Genomic DNA, 22,457 nt, shown 5'->3' on the forward strand with positions numbered 1-22,457 from the left:
GCTCCCAGGTTGTTACAAAATTCATTTTTACAGCATGCACCGAAGCCACAGAAAGGTGGTAAATATTCATAGTATGAAAAACGCTCATGGAAAGGATATACTGCACTTAAGAGAGAGATCTGAATTAATTTTATATGCTGCAGAGAGGCTTTTTAGCAATCACAAACTTGTGAATCTCAACTTTCTTTCAGAAAAGATTTAAAGAGCGCAGCTGGGAGAGTGGGCTGGGAGTCCAGGCCTTTTGGAGGCTCATCTTCCTGCCTGGAAAGGAGCAGGTTCCAGTGGGAAAGGCAGGAGGAGGGGAAGTTTGATAAATCAGAGACCCAAGCACAGACAGGTTCTGGATTCCCTGTCCCTGGCAGTGCCCAAGGCCAGGCTGGACAGGGCTTGGAGCAGCCTGGGGCAGTGGGAGGTGTCCCTGCCATGGCAGGGTGGCCCTGGATGGGATCTCAGCTCCCACAGCCTGGGGTTCTGGACCACAAACCCCTCGGGCAAAGCTTTGCTCGGCCCCAGTTTCTCCATCTGTGCTCAAAGGCTGTGAGAAGTGGCAGCCCTCCCCTGGCACAGGGATCCCCTCAGCCCTGGGCATGTCCCCTGTCACCCGGGGAGGCAGGGGCAGCGTCCCTGTCCCCCTGCAGGCTCCGGGGTGGCCCTGGCACAGCTGCTGCCCCTCCCTGGCTGCTCCTTCCAAGGCCGAGGAGGTTTCCAGCAGAGCTGCTGGTGGTGCTGTACCCCCTTAGCACCATTTAAATGTCCAATTGCACTCATTCAGGCCCTGAAAAAAACACTGCTCCTCCAGCCCGTGACAGCTTTGACAGCCAGACTCCTTAATTCCTTTTTCTTATTCCCTTAATCTGTCATCTTTATCAGGCTGGGGAAGTGCCAGGCAGCAAGCAGGAGCCCCGGCCCCGATCAATCTCCACATTACAGCTGACAGAATGGTGCTAATAACTTATTGATCTCATGTTTGCCAAGCCCCAGTGGGGCTGAAAGGCTCCCATTGATTGGCTTGAGGGGAAGGAGCCTCTCAGCTGAGAGCAGAGCGGAAAACCTTCAAATTGTCTTCTTCCCCAGGAGCTGGGAGAGGGAGGGAGCTGGGCAGGGAAGGGCAGGGACCAGGACAAGGAACTGGAGAGGAGGAGGAATGGGAAGGAAGAAGGATGTGTGTGTGAGAGAGATGGGGATTAAGATGGAAAAGGAAATGGGGGGGAAAAGGGTTTGAGAAGAAAGAAATGCCAGGAGGAGGGGAAGGAGCAGGGGAGTGGAAGGAAGCAAAGGGAAGAAATGGATTTGGGAACAAAAAGGTTGTGCAGAGCTGAAAAATGAATGAAATCGGCAGCTGAGCCTCCTCTTGCTCACAGCAAATCATTAATAAAATCCTTCCCATGCCCAGCCCTCCATGCTGAAATAACTCTTCCCCAGCCTGCTGAAGTCTGGCACAAAGTGCTGCTCGTTCCCAGGGCAGGGAGAAACCTGCAGCTTTACCTGGGCACAGGGCAGGACACAGCCCGGAGCCCCGGAGACACATCCCCAGTTCAACCCTGGAAATCCCGCCCAGCTCCTCCATCTGCACCGCCCAGAACCACCAGGAGTGCCCAGAGGTGCTTAGAGGGAAGGGCTGGGGCAGGGCTGGGCTGGCAGGAATTCAAACCAGGGCAGTGCCAGGGTCACTCACTGCCCTGGGCAGTGCCAGGGTTACTCACACCCTGCCCCAGGGTCACTCACACCCTGCCCCAGGGTCACTCACACCCTGCCCTGGGCAGTGCCAGGGTCACTCACACACTGCCCCAGGGTCACTCACACACTGCCCCAGGGTCACTCACTGCCCTGCCCCAGGGTCACTCACACCCTGCCCCAGGGTCACTCACTGCCCTGGGCAGTGCCAGGGTCACTCACACCCTGCCCCAGGGTCACTCACTGCCCCGGGGTCACTCACACCCTGCCCCAGGGTCACTCACTGCCCCAGGGTCACTCACACCCTGCCCCAGGGTCACTCACACCCTGCCCCAGGGTCACTCACACCCTGCCCCAGGGCTCCCAATGCCCAGGGCTCTTTTCCTGGTGGATTTCTCTCAAGTTTATCCATCCCAAAGCCTGGGCCAACACTTCCATGAGCATCCCCCGACACAGGCAGCTCCCTGCACCCATTTCCCTCCAGCAGGACCTGTCCCCCTCTGTCACCTGTGACCCACTGGGCACCCCTGGCAGGGCCAGGGGCAGAGCAGCAGCTCCCAGCCTGCTCCTCCCCAGGGCAGCTGGGCAGTGCCAGGGCTCTGAGAAGGGACAGGGACAGAGCTGTCCCCCTGGGCAGCAGGGACAGGAGGCTGTGCAGGACTCACCCACAGCACCCAGGGCAGGGTCAGGGCAGGGACACTCTGCCAGCCGTGCCCAGGTGCCACCCAGCAGGCAGGGTGGGCAAGGCAGGTGCCACAGAAGCCCAGGGAGGTGTCACAGCAGCGGGGATCTGCTTCCAGCTCTTCTCCAGCTGCCTGGAAAGGCACCTGGCGAGGGAGGTGGAGGCAGGGGGCGGGGAGAGGTTATTTCTGGAAGCAGGAGAATCTTGCTCTTCCCAGAGCTGCGGGGAAAGGGAGCAGCAGTCAGTGCCTGCTGCAGGTTCAGAGCTGCTGCGTGGCTGTGGTGGGTCCAGCCCCAGGGAGGGACACATCCCTCGTCCCCAAGGGGCACAGGCTCCCCCAGGGAGAGGGGGACACCCCGTGACACCCCACAGGGGTCTGCAGGGCCATCCTACACCAGCCCTCCTGCAAGGGGCAGCTCCAAACCCCTGCCCAGGTTGGCCTCGATGATCTCAGAGCTCTTTGCCAGCCTTAACTGAGCTCCAGCAGCAGAGCCCTGAACTGCCTCAGCTCCTTCTCCTCTCGGCCAAGCCAAGAATAAAACCTGAACAGTGACACCAGCAAAAGCCCCTGCACTGACCTGTGCTGAAGGAAACGCTTCCACGCTGGCTTCTCCCCCTTTCCCCTCACTTCCCAAGACCTCTGCCCGTATTACAAAAGGCTGATGGGTACCTCCCACTCCTGCACGGCTTCAGGAGATGTAAAAACCAACTCAAGAAGAGCACAGAGAGGGGACAGTGCTCCAGCTGCAAGCCCAGAGGATGCAGAGCAGCGACAGAGCCCCGACCCTCACGTTGCCAAGGTAAACAATTGTCCTTCACGGGAAAACACGTCAACAACAGGGCCTGGCCTTCCAGCTCCTGGATGCCCATTTGGTGCTGATTTTCTGCTCAATTTAAGGCAGCAGTCCAATAAAGGCTGCTGCTTTTTCCCCCTGTTGTTTGGCTCAGTTAAATGAAAACACGTCTGCAGCCCAGCTCATTATCCCGCGCCCCGAGAGCAGCCGTGCGCTGGGATCCTGTCTCTAACCATTAGCAGCGACATCCCTGATCCCAAATCCTTCTCATCCCCAACATTAACTCCTCCTTAGCATATGAAAGCTCTGGGTCTCAGTGCAAAGCCAAACGAGGCCACTGCAAGGCTCTGTGCCCGTGGCAGGGACACAGAACGCAGCGAGGGAACCCTGTGTGGTCAGCTGTGGATCCATACCAGCACTGCCCCGTGAATAAAACCCCCAAATTCCTACATTTCCATCTCCTTACAGCCCAAAAATTCCTCCTTCTCCCTTGCTTAGTCAACAGGGCACCACGTGGAAAGATGAGACAAGGGTGAGTACAGAGCAAATCACCTCCCAGGGAGAGATCTCAGCTCTGTGACGCTCCTGAGCCACGCTGGTGAACTCTGCTCTTCCAGGGCACCAGGCATGGACATCCTCTAAGGGAGCAGGGCTCCTCAAGGGGGACACGGGTGTCACACTGTCCCCAGCACGAGGGACTCCCACAGGAGCCGCTGCAGGTGAGGATCTGCTGCCCCAGGAGGACACCCCTGTCCCCTGGGCCACGGCTCTGGGGTTTGCCATTCCCATGGCACTGAGCAAAACCCCTGGAGGAGCCTCTCTGGGAGCTCTGCCCTGCTGCTGCCTCCCCAGCACGGCCAGGCAGCCTCACCCCACTGCTGCATGCAGAGCTGCAGGGGTTTGTCCCTGTCTGGGGCTCTGTGTCCACTCCGTGCCCTCTCCGACCATCTCCAGCCACCAAACCACGTCCCTGCAGGCACCAGGGGCAGAAGGAAGAGAGGGAAGAGCTACCCACCTTCCTCTAGCATGAGGGAGCCTGAATCCTCCACTTCTATCCATGCAAATAGTCCTACTGCAACTGGAAACCCATGAAATCTGGCACTGCAGAACAGAGGGTGTTTGAGGAGAGAAAGAGGAGAAATTAACAGGATTTTTTTTTTTTTTTTTTTTCAGGAGAGGAATGAATTAAAGCCTCGGGACCAGGACTCTGGTGCAAAATGCTGCTTCAGGTCCCAGAGCAGAGTGCAAAGCACACAAACGTGGGGGGAGGCACTTCCTGAGACCCTCTGAGGCTGTTCCCAAGGGAGCACAGACCCCACTCCACGCACTTTCCCTCTCTTCCTTCCCCTGCAGCCCCAGGGCATTTAATTAGCACCAAGGAGAGCAGCCGAGCCCTCCCGGCTGCAGGGGAGGAGGGGGCAGCAGGGATCCCCTGCAGGCTCAGCCAGGAGACACCGGGCATGGTTTGCAGGGAAGCTGCTCTGGGGGCTGTGGGCATCCCCAGAGCCGTTCTCCGGGTGCTCTCCCTGCTCCCCGTGCAGGCTGGCAGTGCCAAGGGCTGGCTCACCCCCCTGCCCTGCACAGGGAGCCAACCTCAGCCCCCAGCACCAGGCAGCTCTGGCCTGAGCCCTTTCCTACCTTCCTGAAGTCAGAAAAGCCCCAGAACCTCACACAATTATTTTTCATTAGTTTCAGCCCCTTTCTGCATTTCAAAGACCATTCCAGATCCTGTAACATTGCTGATTTTCCAGCCCATGCTGTTTGAAACCACAGCACTGCCTCTAATCCTGGCTGTAACAACAAGTGAAGGGATTCCCTCACAGAATTAATCACAAACCAGCCAACCCTGCCAGCTTCAGCCTTTTTGCTGCCCCCACGGGCTGGCAATAAGCAAATCTCTGCCATTTGTGCTGTCCTTGTTCCCAGCCCTCTCCCGAGGCTCAGGCACAGCCAGGAAGGAGCAGGCACTGCTGAGCCCTGTTCCTGCAGCACTCTGAGCTCAGTGGGAGCACAGGAGCCTCCAGAGAGCTCCTCCTGCCCTCCCTGGGACCAAACCCCAGCCAGAAACAGCAGCAGAAGCCTTTCAGAGCAGATCCCAGCAGCTCCCAGGCAGCAGTGATGCAGGGCTCTCTGAACCTAATGGCACCAGCATCATTTATTCAGCACTGCTGATCTGCAGGTGCCTTTCTGAGGGAGAGATTCTCATAACCCAGCACGCAGAGCTGTTCTACAGGGCAGGCAGCTGGGGGCAAGGTTCTTCTCCCCTTCTTGTTGGAACAAAACAGTTTCAGCAACAACCAATCCTTCAGCCTGACCCAGCAGCACCTCTGAAAATTCTGTGTGCACCAATTGACGATTGCCCAGCTCCCCTCCCAGCCCTGCCAGCAAAAAGAGCCCCAGCAGTGCCCAGCCCCACAGCCCCGGGTGGAGCTGGCCCTGGGGAGAGGTGACAAAGGCCCCTGTCCCTTCAGACACCTGCTGTCCCCACTGACTCCTCTCCCAGTCCCTCCTGCTGAACACCCCAGACCTGTCGTGTTTGGGAGTTTGTCTCTGGCTTGGTGGCCCCTCGTGTGCCATGAGCCTCTTCTTTTTCACCCCAGGAATATTTCACGGGATCATTACAGCTGGAAAAGACCTCCAGGATCACCCAGCCCAAGGCTTAGCCCAGCACCACTGAACACCTCCAGGGGTGGTGACTCCACCACTGCCCTGGGCAGCCCCTTCCAAAGCTTTCCCTCAAGAAATTCTTCCTGATATTGAACCCAGACCTCCCCTGGCACAGCTTGAGGCCATTTCTTACAGTTTCTTAATTCAAGAAACAAACCAGAGCACCTCAATTAAGAAACAGGGATCAGAGCTTGTACATCTCATCTTTTCTCCCGATGGGAATGAGAAGAGCCCTCTGCATTTCTGGAATGCCACAGGTCTCGAAGAATTCCAGCAATGCTGATGAAGCCCAGCAGTTTCTCTGCAGAGCAAACAATACTGAAACCCATTCTGACATCCAGGGTCAGCTGAGCTGCACAGACTCGAGCAGGGCCACAGGCAAAAATGGAATTATGGCCAGTTTGGCTTTTGGAGGTGTGCAGGGAAAGGGGCTTTGGGAAACTGTTAGGGATGAGATTGGAGACTCAGCTGTGAAAGCAGAGTCTGGGAGCTGCCACGGCTGATTCACAGACACACCACAAACCCCTCCTGGGCACAGATGGCACTGAGGAGTTATTTCGGTTTTCACCCTCCAAAGACATTCCCAAAGGGTGTCAGGTGTGGTTCCCTCTGGATCTGGGGTTCACTCACACACCCAACACAAACTGACAAAATACACCAACAAATCCACAAGCAGACAGCTTTTCAGAAGGGGCCTCTGTTGGCACCCAGAGAGATCCAGCTCTGATTGGGAGGGCAGGGATCACTCAGTATCAACACCTGACAGAAACCCCAGTTTTTCCTCAGCTTTTATTTGGAATTGAAGGATGCTGCAGTCAAAAGCAGATCTTGGTTTATTTATTCCAGACTCTCACTTGTTGATTTCTGCACCTTTGCCATCCCTCCCCACACTCCCTTCCTGGCATCCAGGGAGTCCCAGGGACGTCAGGATCCCACTGGAGCACTCCTGGATTCACACTGGGTGGAACCAGGAGAACAACCCAAAACCTGCCAGGCAGCACCAGAAACCCAAACAACCCTGCTCCCAGAGGAGCTGGCAGGCCTGGCAGCAGCGTGGGGAACCTCTGATTAATGAAATTACAAATCAAATCATGCTCTCTGCAAGGCCTTTCTGCTTCACTTGGCACCAGCCCTGGGGACATTTCACTCCCGTGCTGGCACAAGCTCCTCTAACACAGACCACTGGATCTGAGAACAACACAAGGCTGGGAACTCCAAAGGGCTCCAGCACCACCCTGAAATCCTTTCCACGTCCATCTTTAGCCACAAACACTCAAAGATCTCCTACAGCTGAATGTGACACAGAAAAGAAACAACTGGGAAATAAACGGGGGGGAGAGGAGGGAAGAGGGAGAGGAGGGAAGAGGGAGAGGAGGGAAGAGGGAGAGGAGGGAAGAGGGAGAGGAGGGAAGAGGGAGAGGAGGGAAAGGGGAGAGGAGGGAAAGGGGAGAGGAGGGAAAGGGGAGAGGAGGGAAAGGGGAGAGGAGGGAAAGGGGAGAGGAGGGAAAGGGGAGAGGAGGGAAAGGGGAGAGGAGGGAAAGGGGAGAGGAGGGAAAGGGGAGAGGAGGGAAAGGGGAGAGGAGGGAAAGGGGAGAGGAGGGAAAGGGGAGAGGAGGGAAAGGGGAGAGGAGGGAAGAGGGAGAGGAGGGAAAGGGGAGAGGAGGGAAAGGGGAGAGGAGGGAAGAGGGAGAGGAGGGAAAGGGGAGAGGAGGGAAAGGGGAGAGGAGGGAAAGGGGAGAGGAGGGAAAGGGGAGAGGAGGGAAAGGGGAGAGGAGGGAAAGGGGAGAGGAGGGAAGAGGGAGAGGAGGGAAGAGGGAGAGGAGGGAAGAGGGAGAGGAGGGAAGAGGGAGAGGAGGGAAGAGGGAGAAGAAGGCAAAGGGAGAGGAGGGCAAGCACAGTCCCAGGGCGGCAGGGGGTGCCCCAGCCCTCACCTGCAGCTGCCAGCCCCACGTCCAGGGTGCTCCTCTTGAACTCACAGCGGCTCGGGGTCTCTGGCATTACGAGCTGGCGGCTCTGGTGCAGGTTGGAGATGATGGTGGAGAGGTCGCTGTCGCGGCTGCGGCACAGAAACCCCGCGTTAAGGAAATCCCATCTGCACCCCCAAAATCGATGTTTTTGTGTGTGTGAGCACATCTGGGAGAGGCTTTTGTGTGCTCCAGCACCGCTGGACTGCAGGAGAGGTCCCCCCTCCCTCCCTCCCTCCCTCGGGTAACCTCTCCTCAGTTTTGGGGATTCCAAAGCCCTTCCCGAGCTTCCCTCTCATTTCCCATCAAGGACCCTGCAGCTGCCAGAGCTCCTGATTCCAGCCCTGCCAGATATAACTTGCGTGGGCCAGGACTCACGTCTAGCATGGAAAAACTGAAAGTGGAGGAATTGGCAGATCTGCTCCAGAATTAATAGGAAACTTGAGCTGAAATAACTGATAGTTTTCTATCAGCTGCCACCCTTCTATTCTTAAAAACCCAAGTTTTTCCATTCCATCACTGCTGGGACAAAAGGCTGTTGGATTGGGTTGAATAATAGTTCTTCTCCTTAGAGAGAAACCCCCCACGAGCCCGGACAGCAGCTGAGGGGACGGATTTATTTACAAAACCCATTTGCAGCCCTCCCCTCCAACAGATCCTGAAACAATGCTCTTCCTTCTGGGAAAAGAGACTGTGTTAGAGCAATTCAGCATTATTTTGCCTGTTCTCCTTGCATCACATTGCTGCTAACTAGGCTGGTTTAGTCCTTTTTTTTCTATTTTTTCCCCTTCTATGGAGAGGAAAAACACAAAACCCAAGTCACTGCAGCAGATACTGCAGCTCAGTGGCGAAAGCTTTTGCTGGCAAACACTCTCCAGTTGCAAAATATTCCTGAATAAATGATCTACAAAGAGCGAGGAGGGAGAAGAAGGTGGAACCCACGGCAGGAGCTGGAACATCTCCCTTTTGTGTGTTTGCAGGGGGTGCTGAGCTCCCCATCCTCCCGCACCAGGGGCTCACCCCGAGCCAAACGGGGCCACTGCTCCCCCTGCCCTCTCTCTGCAGGGAGGGTGACAGCCAGGAGAGCCAGGGACATTGGAAAAAATGACACAAATGAGGAATTTTGCCCTCCCTGCCCAGCCACAGCTCCCTCCCGTGCCAGCACAGCTCCCACCCAGGGGTGTCCTCACCTGGGCCCGGCAGGGCAGCCCGGAGGGTGCATTATCTGCACAATTACCGGGCACTGATCTGCCTTAAATACCCCCCGTGCCCCTGCTGCCCCGGCCCCGGCGGGTCCCAGCCCGGCCCCGGGGCTGCAGCAGGGGCTAATCCGTGTCTAGCACTGCTAATCAGATCCCCCAGGACAGAAAGTCTTTAGGTACTTTCAGCGGGCGTCTGGCCGCAGATTTCCTTCCAGGGGAGGCTGCAGACACAAACAGCCCCCGGGCCCCCCCGGGCTCAGGGATCTGCAGGAGAAGGGATCCCAAAGGCTCTGAGCACCCCGGCAGCTCCCCCCAGAGCAGGGCACAGGGCTCCTTATGCAAGCACGAGGCTCATTACTTAAGCAAGCCCACAGGTGAGTGGGAAGCCCATTTCTCCTGTGCCAAGCAGTTTTGGGTCTTATCCTCTTTTAGCTGCCACCTTTAAGATGCATTATGCAAATATTTTGGTGTCTTAAGTCATTTATGGGATTAATGTGAAGTGATTATCAGTTCTTTTTAATCATGCCAATCAATAAGTGGCTGTCAGGGACAGAGGACAAATGCAGATAAACGCTGCCATCAGCACAAGGCCCGGAAAGGGCGGAGGAGAGGAGCCGGGAGAGCAGGGAGTGGGAAGAGAAAAATGGGATAATTACATCTTTGCATTTGCACACTGCCTCGCATCCCAATCGAGCCCGGAGCAGCGCTGGTGTGTAAACACCTCCAGCTGCGGGGAGGGATTGTTTTATCCACCAGGAAAATGCAACTCCCTCTCCTCTGGAGCGGCTCCTCAAAACTCAGAGAGCGCAGAACACCGGGATTCACCCAGTGACAACAGGACCCGGGAGATCTCCGTGCAAGGGAACATCCCACACCAGCAGTGGTGCTCTCCATCCCCCCAAATTCAGTGTTTTCAGGAGCTTTCCATGGGTTTCGAATTAAAATCATCGTGGTGTGCAAAGGTGCCTCAGCAAATCCAAGCTCAGGGACCACAGGCACACTCCAGGCTCTGAACTCCACTCAGTTCACCCACGGAATCAGCCAGAAACCAGTCCCTCTCCTCCATCCCAGTGTCCCTCTCCTCCATCCCAGTGTCCCTCTCCTCCATCCCAGTGCCCCTCTCCTCCATCCCAGTGCCCCTCTGCTCCATCCCAGTGCCCCTCTCCTCCATCCCAGTGCCCCTCTGCTCCATCCCAGTCACTCTCCTCCATCCCAGTGCCCCTCTGCTCCATCCCAGTCGCTCTCCTCCATCCCAGTGCCCCTCTGCTCCATCCCAGTGCCCCTCTGCTCCATCCCAGTGCCCCTCTGCTCCATCCCAGTCGCTCTCCTCCATCCCAGTGCCCCTCTCCCCCATCCCAGTGCCCCTCTCCCCCATCCCAGTGCCCCTCTCCTCCATCCCAGTGCCCCTCTGCTCCATCCCAGTGCCCCTCTCCTCCATCCCAGTGCCCCTCTCCTCCATCCCAGTCGCTCTCCTCCATCCCAGTGTCCCTCTCCTCCATCCCAGTGCCCCTCTGCTCCATCCCAGTGCCCCTCTGCTCCATCCCAGTCGCTCTCCTCCATCCCAGTGCCCCTCTCCTCCATCCCAGTCGCTCTCCCCCATCCCAGTGCCCCTCTCCTCCATCCCAGTGCCCCTCTGCTCCATCCCATTGCCCCTCTGCTCCATCCCAGTGTCCCTCTCCTCCATCCCAGTCGCTCTCCTCCATCCCAGTGTCCCTCTCCCCCGTCCCAGTGCCCCTCTCCTCCATCCCAGTCCCTCCCAGTCCCTTCTGAGCCAGCACACTGGGATGCAGCACTGCAGGAGGGGCTGCTGCCCCAGAGCCGCAGTGGGCACAGGGCCTGGGGTGTCCCCAAGTGTCACAGGGCACCCCGGGCCAGCAGCTCCCAGTGCTCCCAGTGCTCAGCCAGACTGGGAGCCAGGCCTCCAAACGTGCTCCATTCACAGCCATTAGCGGCGGCTGCATCTTTAACGAGGAGAGGGATGAGCAGACTAATGGCTGGAGACAATTAACCAAAATATAAATCAGTGTCAGGGCTCTGCAGCGCGCAGGCAGCCGGGCGCCCGCGGGCCCTGCTGGCTCACAGACTCGAGCAGTGACTGTGGGGGGAAGGAGACAATTTGCCCAAAATTTAAATGGTTTTCAGTGGTGGCTGCCTCTCTGTTTGCTCAGGTCCCACTCTCCCAGGACGGAGCAGTGACCTGGCTCACAGTGCCCCATCCTCCTCACAGTGATGAAGTTTTCTCTTCCCTGTATTCCAGCCCCTGTGGTGCCCAGGGGCAGCTCTGAGCTCACACTCAGGGTCACTGCACAGAGCAGGGACACAAAACAAATCCTGTTCCTGCTGGGGACCAAGCTGGGATAAAACCTGAGCCAGTCCTAAAGCAGCAGACACAGAACTGCACAGACCCAGGAACGGCAGGAGAGCTGAGGGAGCGGGGAACGGGCCCAGCACCACACCAGAGTGGGTGACTTTTCCTAATACTTCACCAAATCAAAGGAAAGCTGGGAAAACACAGACAAAAATCTCTGAAGGGATGCAAAAGGAAGAAACTGGAAGAGAAGAGAGACTCAGAAAGTGAAGGAGGGAATAAAATGGAAAAATATTTCTTTTAAAATACATTTCACCAGCTCTCCATCCCCTTAACGATCACCCAGTAAGTGCAGGGATTATATTAAATTTTACTGATCGATACAGCAGCCATAAAACCGTCCCGACCCCCTGCCCCTCCCTCCAATAAAGAAAGGAAAAATCCAATATGCACAAGGAGGGATGTCAGGGCCTGCAGGGGAGCAGACACGGGGGCAGTGCTCAGGCCAGGGCAGGGGGAGCTGCCCCAGGGCTGCCCCAAGGACGTCTCACCTGCCTCAGGTGCCAGGTTCAGACCCTTCACTCTGCCCTGGCTGAGGCACCAGCAGTGGCAGAGGAGCCCCAAGGAGATGAGAACATCCCCAGAAGCTGCAGGAACAGGGGATTTTTCCCTCTCTGTTGGTCCCAGCCCAGTTCCTGGTCCCAGTTCCCAGCCAGAGTCACCGCCTGCGGGGGGGAACAGCCCCAGCTTGCACCAGGGGGGTTGGATTGGATAGCAGGAAACATTTCTCCCCCAAAAAAAGGGAATAAAGCCCTGGCCAGGCTGCCCAGGGCAGCGCTGAGTGCCCAGCCCTGCAGGGACCCAGGGGAGGTGGCCTTGGGGACACGGGGCAGGGCTGGCCTTGGCAGGGCTAGGCTGGGGTTTGGTGTCCTGGGAGGGCTTTTCCAGGCAGGATTTAGCAGAGGACAGTGGCTCAGGGCTGCCCGGAGCAGAGCACACACCCAGGGTCGGGAGGGATGTAAATCAGGCAGGGAATAATGAGCTTTTTATGGAAGCCATTAAGGGAGAGCCCAGACTGGTCCGTAAATGCTGTTGCATCATCACAGCCCCAGGAAGAGCCTTATGTAACAGCACAGCTGTGGGGTGGCAGGGTGCTGCAGCACAGGCACCCAGGGGTGCTCACATTTCCCAGCTGGCATTCCTTTCAAAGCTAAGAAATGATTTCTAAAGAAACAGCAGCACTCCAGTCCAGCCTCTGGGGAAAAAAACAAACCAAAACCTCTGTTTGGTGAGTCTGGGGCTGTACAAGGACCTGGGAGAGCTGCAAGAGCAATTCCTGCTGCAGCCCCCACATAAAACACCTCAGATATCCCTGCTTTTCCCTCAGCCCGCAGTGTCCAGCCTCCATGGGCCATTTAATCACAGACTCATTGATTTCTAAGCCCCAGAAGGGCCTGCTCGATCTCCCTGCTCTGACCTCCTGCACGGAACCTGTCAGAAAATCAGCCCCTGGTGCTCCCAGCTAATGGTGGCAGCTCAGAGTGGAAAAAAATGTGTGAGCTGTGTCTGTGCTCAGCAGGAGCAGAAACCTCCCCAGCCCAGCCCTGGCCACATCCAGTGCTCTGGAAATAAAATCCTGTTCGCTCCAAGAACTGATGGATCCCCTCAGCTTCTTCCTTACTACAACACAAAGCTTCCCAAACAAATTAAATTAAACTAAACCCCGTTCCACAGGCTCTGTGAAAGGAGTGCAGGATGAATGCAGCACCCCCAGCCCAGCAGAGGCAGGAGTGGCCCTGGCACAGGGAATTCTGCAGGTCCCTTTCTGTCACTGTGCCCTGGCGTGGCCCTGGGCTGGCAGCAAGGTCACTGTCCCCGGGCTGGCAGCACAGCCAGGGTCAGTCCCTGCAGCAAAGCCAGGGTCAGTCCCTGCAGCAAAGCCAGGCTCAGTCCCTGTCAGCAGAGCCAGGCTCAGTCCCTGCAGCAGAAATGGCAGCGCTGGGCTCAGGGCTGGGCTCGGGGCCGGGGTCAGGGCTGGGCTCGGGGCTGGGCTGGGCTCGGGGCCGGGCTCGGGGCCGGGCTCAGGGCTGGGCTCGGGGCTGGGCACAGGGCTGGGCTCGGGGCTGGGCTCGGGGCCGGGCTCGGGGCCGGGCTCGGGGCTGGGCTCAGGGCTGGGCTCGGGGCTGGGCTGGGCTCGGGGCTGGGCTCAGGGCTGGGCTCGGGGCTGGGCTGGGCTCGGGGCTGGGCTCGGGGCTGGGCTCAGCTCAGCCCCGGCGCCCTCACCTTGCCCGCAGCATCGCCGGGCTGGGCACGGCGGGATTGGGGTCAGCACCTGCCACTGCCCTGTCACTGCCCTGTCACTGCCCTGTCACCTCCCTGTCTGTCACAGCCCTGCCACCACCCTGTCACCTCCCTGCCACTGCCCTGTCACAGCCCCGAGCCATGGAAATCCCCCCTGCCACTGCCCTGTCACCTCCCTGTCTGCCACAGCCCTGCCACCGCCCTGCCACCTCCCTGTCTGCCACTGCCTTGTCACTGCCCTGTCTGTCCCAGCCCTGCCACCGCCCTGCCACCTCCCTGTCTGCCACTGCCTTGTCACTGCCCTGTCTGTCCCAGCCCTGCCACCGCCCTGCCACCTCCCTGTCTGCCACTGCCTTGTCACTGCCCTGTCTGTCCCAGCCCTGCCACTGCCCTGCTATAGCCCTGTCACAGCCCTGTCACAGCCCCGAGCCATGGAAATCCCCCCTGCCACAGCAGTGAGATGCTCCCCACGGGAGTTCTGTGCTCTGGACAGAATCCAGCAGGCAAAGCTCAGGGCAAGCTACCACCTGGCCACCTCTTATTATTATTTAAATTAAATTAGGATATTTTTATTACATTAATAGATTTTTATATTATATTTTTTATACTTTATGTTTACATTCTATATAAAAATGCATGTTATTTTATATGATATAGTATATTATATGTATTATATGCATGATGTATTTATATACGATATGTATTTTCTATTATATATTTTATAGTATATATAATATATTGTATATTATTGTATGTATTATGTATGTATGGTTTATATTTTATATATTACATTTTTATAATATATATTATGATCTACCCTTATATTATTACATATTTGTATTATATATTATTATAGATTATATTGTCTATTATATTTTTATTGCTCTGCCTTTTGGGTAACTTTTAAAACTTCACCATTGGTAAAAAAGCCTCTGGGTCACTCTCTGTCCTTCTCAGACATGAATTTGCAGGGAGCAGAGAGGCCTGAAAATCCCAACCCTACCCGTGGGCAGCACAGCCCTAAATCTCCCTGCAGACTGAGCCTGAAAAAACAAATTAATCATCCTGCAATGTCCCGAGCAAAATGCCCATAAAATTTCATTAATGCTCATGACAGTTCATAAAAATGATCAGTAGGGCTGGCAACTCCAAAATAAGGTGGAAATAAGTATGAAGATGTTTCTACTGTAAGCCTGCTTTGTCATTCAGCTCTCTGCGAGCTCATAAATAAAATTTAAAAAAAAGATGGAATTCCACCACCCTGAGAGATGGGGAGGAGAGAGACCCCTCAAGTTTGGGGCTTGTCAGGGACACACAAACGGGTTTTGCTCAGGCAGTACCAGGAACGTGTGGCTGGCACAGCCGATGGGCTGAGGGCTCTTTAAACTTCCCAAATTCCCCTCATTTTCTGCACTCATCAAGCCTGAGCTGATGAAATATTGAAATCCTCGGCTGAGCAGCTGTAATTGGTGCCCTGAGCTGAGGGAAGGGAGGATCCCCACGAGTCCCTCACATCACCCAGGTCAAAATTAATTTGAATTTAAATTAATTGTTCAGGACACTCCAAACCATGCCAGTCCCACGGGGGGGGGTGTGAGGAGGGGGGACTGGACCCAACCCAGAGGTGTGGATCCAAGGCAGGTCCCTTCTTTGTGGACAGGTCCTTTCAGGTGTGGTTGTTTCTTTTTCTAAGGATATCAGGAATTCCTCCCAAGGCTGCACCCATGCCTGTCCCTGTCCCAGCACACACAGGGCCTGCAGATGCTCAGTTTATCCCAAATCCTTCAGGACACCCTCAAAAGCTGCAATACCCCTGCCACGGCAGAGGCACCACAGGTCACAGCACACTGGGGATAAACACGGCCAGAATTACCCCTAATGAACTTTCCCCTTTTCTTGTAGGTATCTAACAGCTCTTCTCACCTTTATCCGAAATGCAATTTTAGCTTTAAAATGGAAGTTAAAACTGGTTTATCAGCGCCCCATTCCCCCTGAGCATTTGAATCTCTGCTAGTCCATAAATGGTCTCCTTTCCCTGCCCCATGCCTGTAGCCAGATAAATCTTCCTGGGAATGAATGCAAGAGCAGAAAGTGCTGCTAATGAAATGATGATGACATAATTAATTCAGATTAAGTCATACTTTTCATCACTCCAAATTTTCTCCTTGTTTGGCCTTATCCCTACAGGAAAGGGAAAAGCCACTCAGGTACCTCTGCTCTGCCTGGTTCCCAAAATTCCAGGATGAGGATTAAATATTTCCCTGAGCAGCCCCTTGCCCAAACCCACGGCAGAAACGATCTGGATGGGCTGAATTCAGTCTGATGTTGAATAAATCTCCTTTTCCTACCAGTGCAAGCCATGGCTGACACATCTGTGGTGTCTCATTGGCGACTTTTAAAGTCTTCCACAGAGTCCAGAACCAGCTTTAAATCATCCCCCAGGGTCCCCAGGAGCTCTGGGAACAGCTCTGCAGGTCCCACACAGCCGGGATCTCCCCGGGCTCCTCCTCCCTGACATCCCCTGATGGACAAACCCTGCTGAGCTCAGCGTGGATTTCCACAGGACAGCACTCAGGGACTGCCAGGCAGGTCCTGTTTGGGTCACCCTGCTCCCTCTGCCCTGCCTGGGGTCCCTGCTGGAGCTGCACAGCCCTGGCACAGCCCAGCCCCAGCACAGCCCAGCCCCGGCACAGCCCAGCCCAGCCCCGGCACAGCCCAGCCCTGGCACAGCCCAGCCCCGGCACAGCCCAGCCCCGGCACAGCCCAGCCCCGGCACAGCCCAGCCCTGGCACAGCCCAGCCCAGCCCTGGCACAGCCCAGCCCTGGCACAGCCCAGCCCCGGCACAGCCCAGCCCTGGCACAGCCCAGCCCAGCCCAGCCCCAGCACGGCCCAGCCCTGGCACAGCCCAGCCCTGGCACAGCCCAGCCCAGCCCAGGCCCAGCACGGCCCAGCCCCGGCACAGCCCAGCCCAGCTCTGGCACAGCCCAGCCCAGCCCTGGCACAGCCCAGCCCCGGCACAGCCCAGCCCCGGCATAGCCCAGCCCAGCCCCGGCACAGCCCAGCCCCGGCACAGCCCAGCCCAGCCCTGGCACAGCCCAGCCCCGGCACAGCCCAGCCCAGCCCCGGCACAGCCCAGCCCCGGCACAGCCCAGCCCAGCCCTGGCACAGCCCAGCCCTGGCACAGCCCAGCCCAGCTCTGGCACAGCCCAGCCCTGGCACAGCCCAGCCCAGCCCCGGCACAGCCCAGCCCCGGCACAGCCCAGCCCTGGCACAGCCCAGCCCAGCCCTGGCACAGCCCAGCCCAGCCCCGGCACAGCCCAGCCCTGGCACAGCCCAGCCCAGCCCCGGCACAGCCCAGCTCTGGCACAGCCCAGCCCAGCTCAGCCCTGGCACAGCCCAGCCCAGCCCTGGCACAGCCCAGCCCCGGCACAGCCCAGCCCAGCTCAGCCCTGGCACAGCCCAGCCCAGCCCCGGCACAGCCCAGCCCCGGCACAGCCCAGCCCCGGCACAGCCCAGCTCTGGCACAGCCCAGCCCAGCCCTGGCACAGCCCAGCCCTGGCAGCACCTCTGCAGCCTGAGGCTGCTCAGGGCTCACGTTCAGCCTCCGGCTGCTGCAGCTCCCTCTGACCCTGCAGTCCCCGTGCCAGGCCTCGGGGGTTAGAAGGGAAAAGCTTACTAGGGAAAAGAATATAAAATAAAATAAACCCCAGGCAGCCCCCACGGCATCCCCTCTCAGCGTGGAAGGGCAGGGCAGGGCAGCAGAGCTGTGGCATCGATAACGTCACCAGTGTCACTCGGCAGGGCTCTGCTGACTCAGGGACAGCCTTGACACCTCCACCAGCAGCTGCTGCTCAGCCCTGCCCTGCTCTCCTCTCCCCTCCCCGTGTCTTCCCGAAGGAAGGAGCTAAATCACTGAATTTCCCGTTCTGTTTGCTTCTCCCATCTCGTTTCCAGGGTGGGTTTCACCTCCTCCTTCCCCCAGCCTGATTTATGCCCTTTTTCCTCCTGCCTGCCCCGCTCCATTCCCCCTCCCAGGCAGCAGCAGCAGTGCAGGTCTGACAGCCCAGCCCAGCCAAGGCTCTGCCAGCCCAGGCTGGGACTGAGATCTGCTCCACAGGGCCCTCTGGGCCACTCAAACAGAGAAACCTTTTTCTGTCCTGCTACATAAACCCCAAATCCTTCTTCTGCCACACGGCATGACCGGGATTTTTTCCTTCTGAATGTGCTGCATGGGCAGCTCTTGACAGCTGGACTCACCAGGGAAAGCAAAACTTCTGCTCCCACGGGGAATTACTGAGGTTCCTTCCAGGACAGAGCTAAACCGAAGGGAACACTCAAGTTGAGGAAGACCAGGAAATGTATTTGACATAAAAATCAGGCCATTATTTTATTCCATGCATTGCAAGTTCAGAATTATTATTTTTTTAAGACAGGGATTCTGATTTCCAAAGGTGTTGGCACCCTCAGCTGCCATTGTGCAGAATCATTGCTCACAGGGCCATTAATTAAGGCACTGTCAGCACTTCCATCCCAAACCTCTGCCTTTAAGGAGTTTATAACTCAGCCATAAAACTCTGCTCTGGGCTGAAATTTAGCGTGAAAGGCTCTGCCTGGAAGGAATCCATCCTTTTGTGTTTGAGAGTCCCAAAAGCTTGGAGCAGCAAACCAGGGGTTTTATTCTACGGGCTGCCTTTCAAAAAGCTGTTTTTATGGGTGCTGCCTGGGCTGGGCCTGCTGCACTGCCTCATTGTGCTCACTCTGGGGTGGGGTTTGTGCTCTCAACGCTGGAAAATTCAGGAATTATGGGGGTTTGTGGTTCAGAGCCACAGTCTGTGCTCAGTTAAACACCAGAGAATTCCTCTGCCCTCGCTGGGCCTATTGCAGGATGAGTCCACACGGATTTCCCACCCTCATTCCCACGGCCAAGGTTTAATTCCCTCTCCGTGGTCAGTCAAAGACACGGACATTGTCCTCTGCCCCACCAGTGGTCTCATTTCCCCTTTTTCCATCTCTCACTGAACAGGTTCACACAAAACATCAGAAACTCCTTTTAGCAGAAGCCCAGTTTCCCACTGGGCTGCTCTCTGCCAGCAGATCCCACAGAGCAGATCCTGAATTCCTCAGCACCCACGAGTGGAGGGAGCACCCCCAGCCCTGTCCTGCCCTCCGCTGCCTCCTCCTGCTGTTTTCTCCTCCCTGAGAAGTTTCCCAGCTGTTCAGATTTATTGTTCTCCTTCTAAAAACCCAGCAGTTCTCTACAACTCAAGGGCTGCACCCTGATCTGGCAGTCCAGAATAAAAGAGACCTTGCAAAACCCCAGATTTCAGTGCAAATGTCTGCAGCTGGATTTTTAAAGGATTAGGAGAGTTTGTGACTGCTGGCAGCACGTGGAGATAACGCACCACGGCCAGGATATCAACTGACCCCGGGGTCACAGAGGAATATTCATGTTTGCACCTGGAGATCTTCCAGTTATGAATTTGCACCTTCTTGGGACCAGAGTAGATGTACCAAAATTGGGCTTTCTTTAAAAGTCTCATCAGTTTTATCCCCTCAATTTCCCCCAAAACAAAAACAAAAGAGAGGGCGTGTGGCAAGGGGAGAATGGGGAACAAAGGCAGGAACAAAAAACCCCAGAACTGACAGAAATGTTCATTTCCCTCCACCAGCATCCAGTAACAAACCAGAACCCCTCAGCCCAGCACACAGAGGAGCCCCAAACAGCTCCTACCTGCAGGAGGTCTCTCGGAAGGAGATGTTTAAATCCCAGTGGGTGTGAATCCTGTAACAAACAAAAAAAAGGTCAGAGGCACGGGCTGGGCTCCCCTCCTGCCCCTCAGACCCTGCTGCACCCTGGGGACCCCCAGAGCCTCCTCAGCCCCAAGTCCTGCCTTGTCCAGCCCCACTGGGAGCTCTGTGTCCACAGCACGACCCAGGAGCTGCTCAGCACTGGGAAATCCTGCTGCATCCTGACCTTCTGCTCCATCCCGACCCTCCCTGCTCCATCCTGACCCTCTCCCTGCTCCATCCCGACCCTCCCTGCTCCATCCTGACCTTCTGCTCCATCCTGACCCTCCCTGCTCCATCCCGACCCTCCCTGCTCCATCCCGACCCTCTCCCTGCTCCATCCCGACCCTCCCTGCTCCATCCTGACCCTCTCCTGCTCCATCCTCACCCTCCCTGCTCCATCCTGACCCTCTCCCTGCTCCATCCTGACCTTCTGCTCCATCCCGACCCTCCCTGCTCCATCCCGACCCTCCCTGCTCCATCCTGACCCTCCCTGCTCCATCCCGACCCTCCCTGCTCCATCCTGACCTTCTGCTCCATCCCGACCCTCTCCCTGCTCCATCCTGACCCTCCCTGCTCCATCCCGACCCTCCCTGCTCCATCCTGACCCTCCCTGCTCCATCCTGACCCTCCCTGCTCCATCCTGACCCTCTCCCTGCTCCATCCTGACCCTCTCCCCTCCATCCCGACCCTCATCCTTTGGGGACAAGGGAATTCGGGGATGAATTTGGGGCCTTGGCCAAGGCTGTTCCTGACCCACCCTGCTCAATCCCAGATGCTGTCACCTCATTTCTCCTCCTTCCCTCCCCTCCCACGCCAGGGAAAGAGGCCACTCTTTAAAATAAGAATTAAATGCATCAACCCACAAGACAATGCTGGGTTGAATCCAGCAGCGTGTGAGGATCTTGCTGCTAGAGCTGAGCCTTCCTCCCTGGCTCCCCTGGCTTTCCTCTGCCCGGAGATTCCCGGGATAACCTCCCGGAGATGCTGACAGGCAGCTCACACCTCGGGGAGGAAAAGCTCCCAGGCTGAGGTCATGCTTTTATCAGGGCTGGCTGGAATCTCCCCGGGAGGTCAGGGAAGTCAAAGCTTCCCAAACTACTGCACAGCAATGGAATCTGTGGAGTCCAGCTCAGAGTTACAGAATCTGTCCGAGGGATAAAATGCTCGGGAATGCTGGGTGGGAGCAGCAGATGTTCCCTGCCTGGGCACCGAGCACTGAATTCCTGCTTTTGTCCCTCATTCCTGCACTCCCAGGAGTTCTGCCTGCCCCACCAGCCCAGCTTTCCCCCACACTGCAGCACAGCTCCCAGGAAAAGAACAACTCTACCAAAGCAGAGAGGGTTTAACCCCGCTGGGAGAATCCTGCTCTGCTCCAAGGAAATGAAGCTTCACCAGGAGAGCTCCAGACAAACTGCTGGAGACGAGCTGGGGGATCCCTGCCTGAGAGCTGCCAAACATTTTTCCTTCATTTCCTAATAAACAAGGCACAGCAATTACAGTAATTAAAGATTTAAGATAAGAGCACTTTGTACTTGGGGGGCCCGGCGTTATCAATTACGCAGTTATCGTGTTGCTCTCCCTCCTAATGAGCCAATCTAGCACCGTAATTCTGCAGCATTAAAAGCCTAATTAAAGGGGGCAGGAGGAGCAGGCAGTTCACAAAACTCTGGGAGGGGTCCCTGTGCTGGGTGGCTCCTGGGCAGCCCAGGTGCATTCCCAAAACACCTTTCCATTCCAGGCTCCTGGGCAGCTGCAGTGATAACCCAGACTTTAATTACAGCAGGGTTTTATGGCCAGAGCTCTTTTGTCTCCCTGCTCGAGCCCTCGGCTGCCGAGGGTGCCAGCATCTGTCGGAGGGAAGGGGAAGCAGCTCCTCTGCTGCCAGGCAAGGAGCACATAAAACATTAGAAAAGCAATTACAGCCCTTCAGTTGCCTCTGCTCGGTTTTTATAGGGCTTGTCTGAGGATCTGAGCCCTGCTGTGCATCACAGGGAGGGGAGGGCCGGGATGAGCTGTGCTGCTCTGCACAGGGCTGAGGCACGGTGCCTTCAGGGGGTTGTGTCCCTGGGGTTACACATTTTCTGACATCCCTGGTTCTTCACAGGGGTGAGAGGACCTGGAACTTTGCAGCTGAATATTGAGGGCACTGAGACCTCCCAGGGCTACCAGGACCTCACTCAAGCCAATCCCTTCTCCTCTTCCTCTAAGGCTGCACAATTCCAGGATGGATGTTCATGGCACTGAGAAAAACAGGATCAAAACCAAGCAGTTCCTCCTCCCTACTGCAGCTTCATCACTTCTCCCTCACTGCTAGAGGCTCTCAGGATGCTCTGACACTTGCAATCAAACAAAACCTTGCTGCTACCCCTTCCCAAACTCTGCTCCCCAACACTGAAGTCCCCAGTTTCAATTACACCACAACTGGAGCCCAGCTGAAAGCAGCAGGCAGGATTTGGAGCCCCCACTCTCTGCATTTCACACAGAGGCCCAGAGATGATTTCTTGCTCATGCAATTCCTTGGCCACAAAGCCACAGAGCCCTGACAGAGAGTGAGACCCAGGTGATCACCTGCAAACCCTCAGTGCAAACTCCACCCCGAGCAGGGCAGGTGAAAATCCCCGCCCGGCTGCGGAGTGACCCCTGCAGTGTCAGTTCAGTCCTCCCCAGGCTCTGCCCCAGCCCAGCAGGCACCGGTACCTTCTTTTCATGATACTGATGTGCAGATCCTCCTCCTGCTTCACTTCGGGGTGCTGCCCATTGCTCTTGTCGCTCTCCTGGCTGTCCTCGCTGTGGGAGAAGACGGAGCTCAGCTCCTTCTTGGGGACCCTGCTGGGGGGCAGGGGGATGGTTCTCTTCTCTGCCAGGCGCCCCCGGTTCTGGGAGGGGTTTGCAGTGGGGACAGGGAGAGAGGGAAAGAGAAGAAAACAAGGATTTGGTGAGGGGTCTCGGTATTTCTGCAAACACCAAGCAAAACCTTCTTTACCTCTGTGAAAAAGCTCTTTTTGACAAGCCAAAGCTGCCAGTCCCTGCATGGATCACACTCTGTCCTGGTCACACTTTGCAAAGGACTTTCC

At 56.5% G+C, this 22,457-nt stretch overlaps 1 protein-coding gene across 6 annotated transcripts in view; it reads right to left on the minus strand.

Annotated features, from left to right (window-relative positions):
- Positions 1-22,457, minus strand: part of SAMD11 (sterile alpha motif domain containing 11) — an 81,430-nt gene that overhangs the window by 37,750 nt on the left and 21,223 nt on the right. For all 6 annotated transcript variants that reach the window (XM_063417442.1, XM_063417441.1, XM_063417443.1 and 3 more), the window contains 3 exons: positions 22,081-22,259; positions 19,325-19,375; positions 7,749-7,873 (listed from right to left, as the gene is read on the minus strand). In XM_063417442.1, the coding sequence (XP_063273512.1) occupies positions 7,749-7,873; positions 19,325-19,375; positions 22,081-22,259 (355 nt within the window). The remainder of the gene's footprint in view (positions 1-7,748; positions 7,874-19,324; positions 19,376-22,080; positions 22,260-22,457) is intronic.

The sequence above is a fragment of the Prinia subflava genome, chromosome 21, assembly GCF_021018805.1.
Source record: "Prinia subflava isolate CZ2003 ecotype Zambia chromosome 21, Cam_Psub_1.2, whole genome shotgun sequence".
Classification (NCBI taxonomy): domain Eukaryota; kingdom Metazoa; phylum Chordata; class Aves; order Passeriformes; family Cisticolidae; genus Prinia; species Prinia subflava.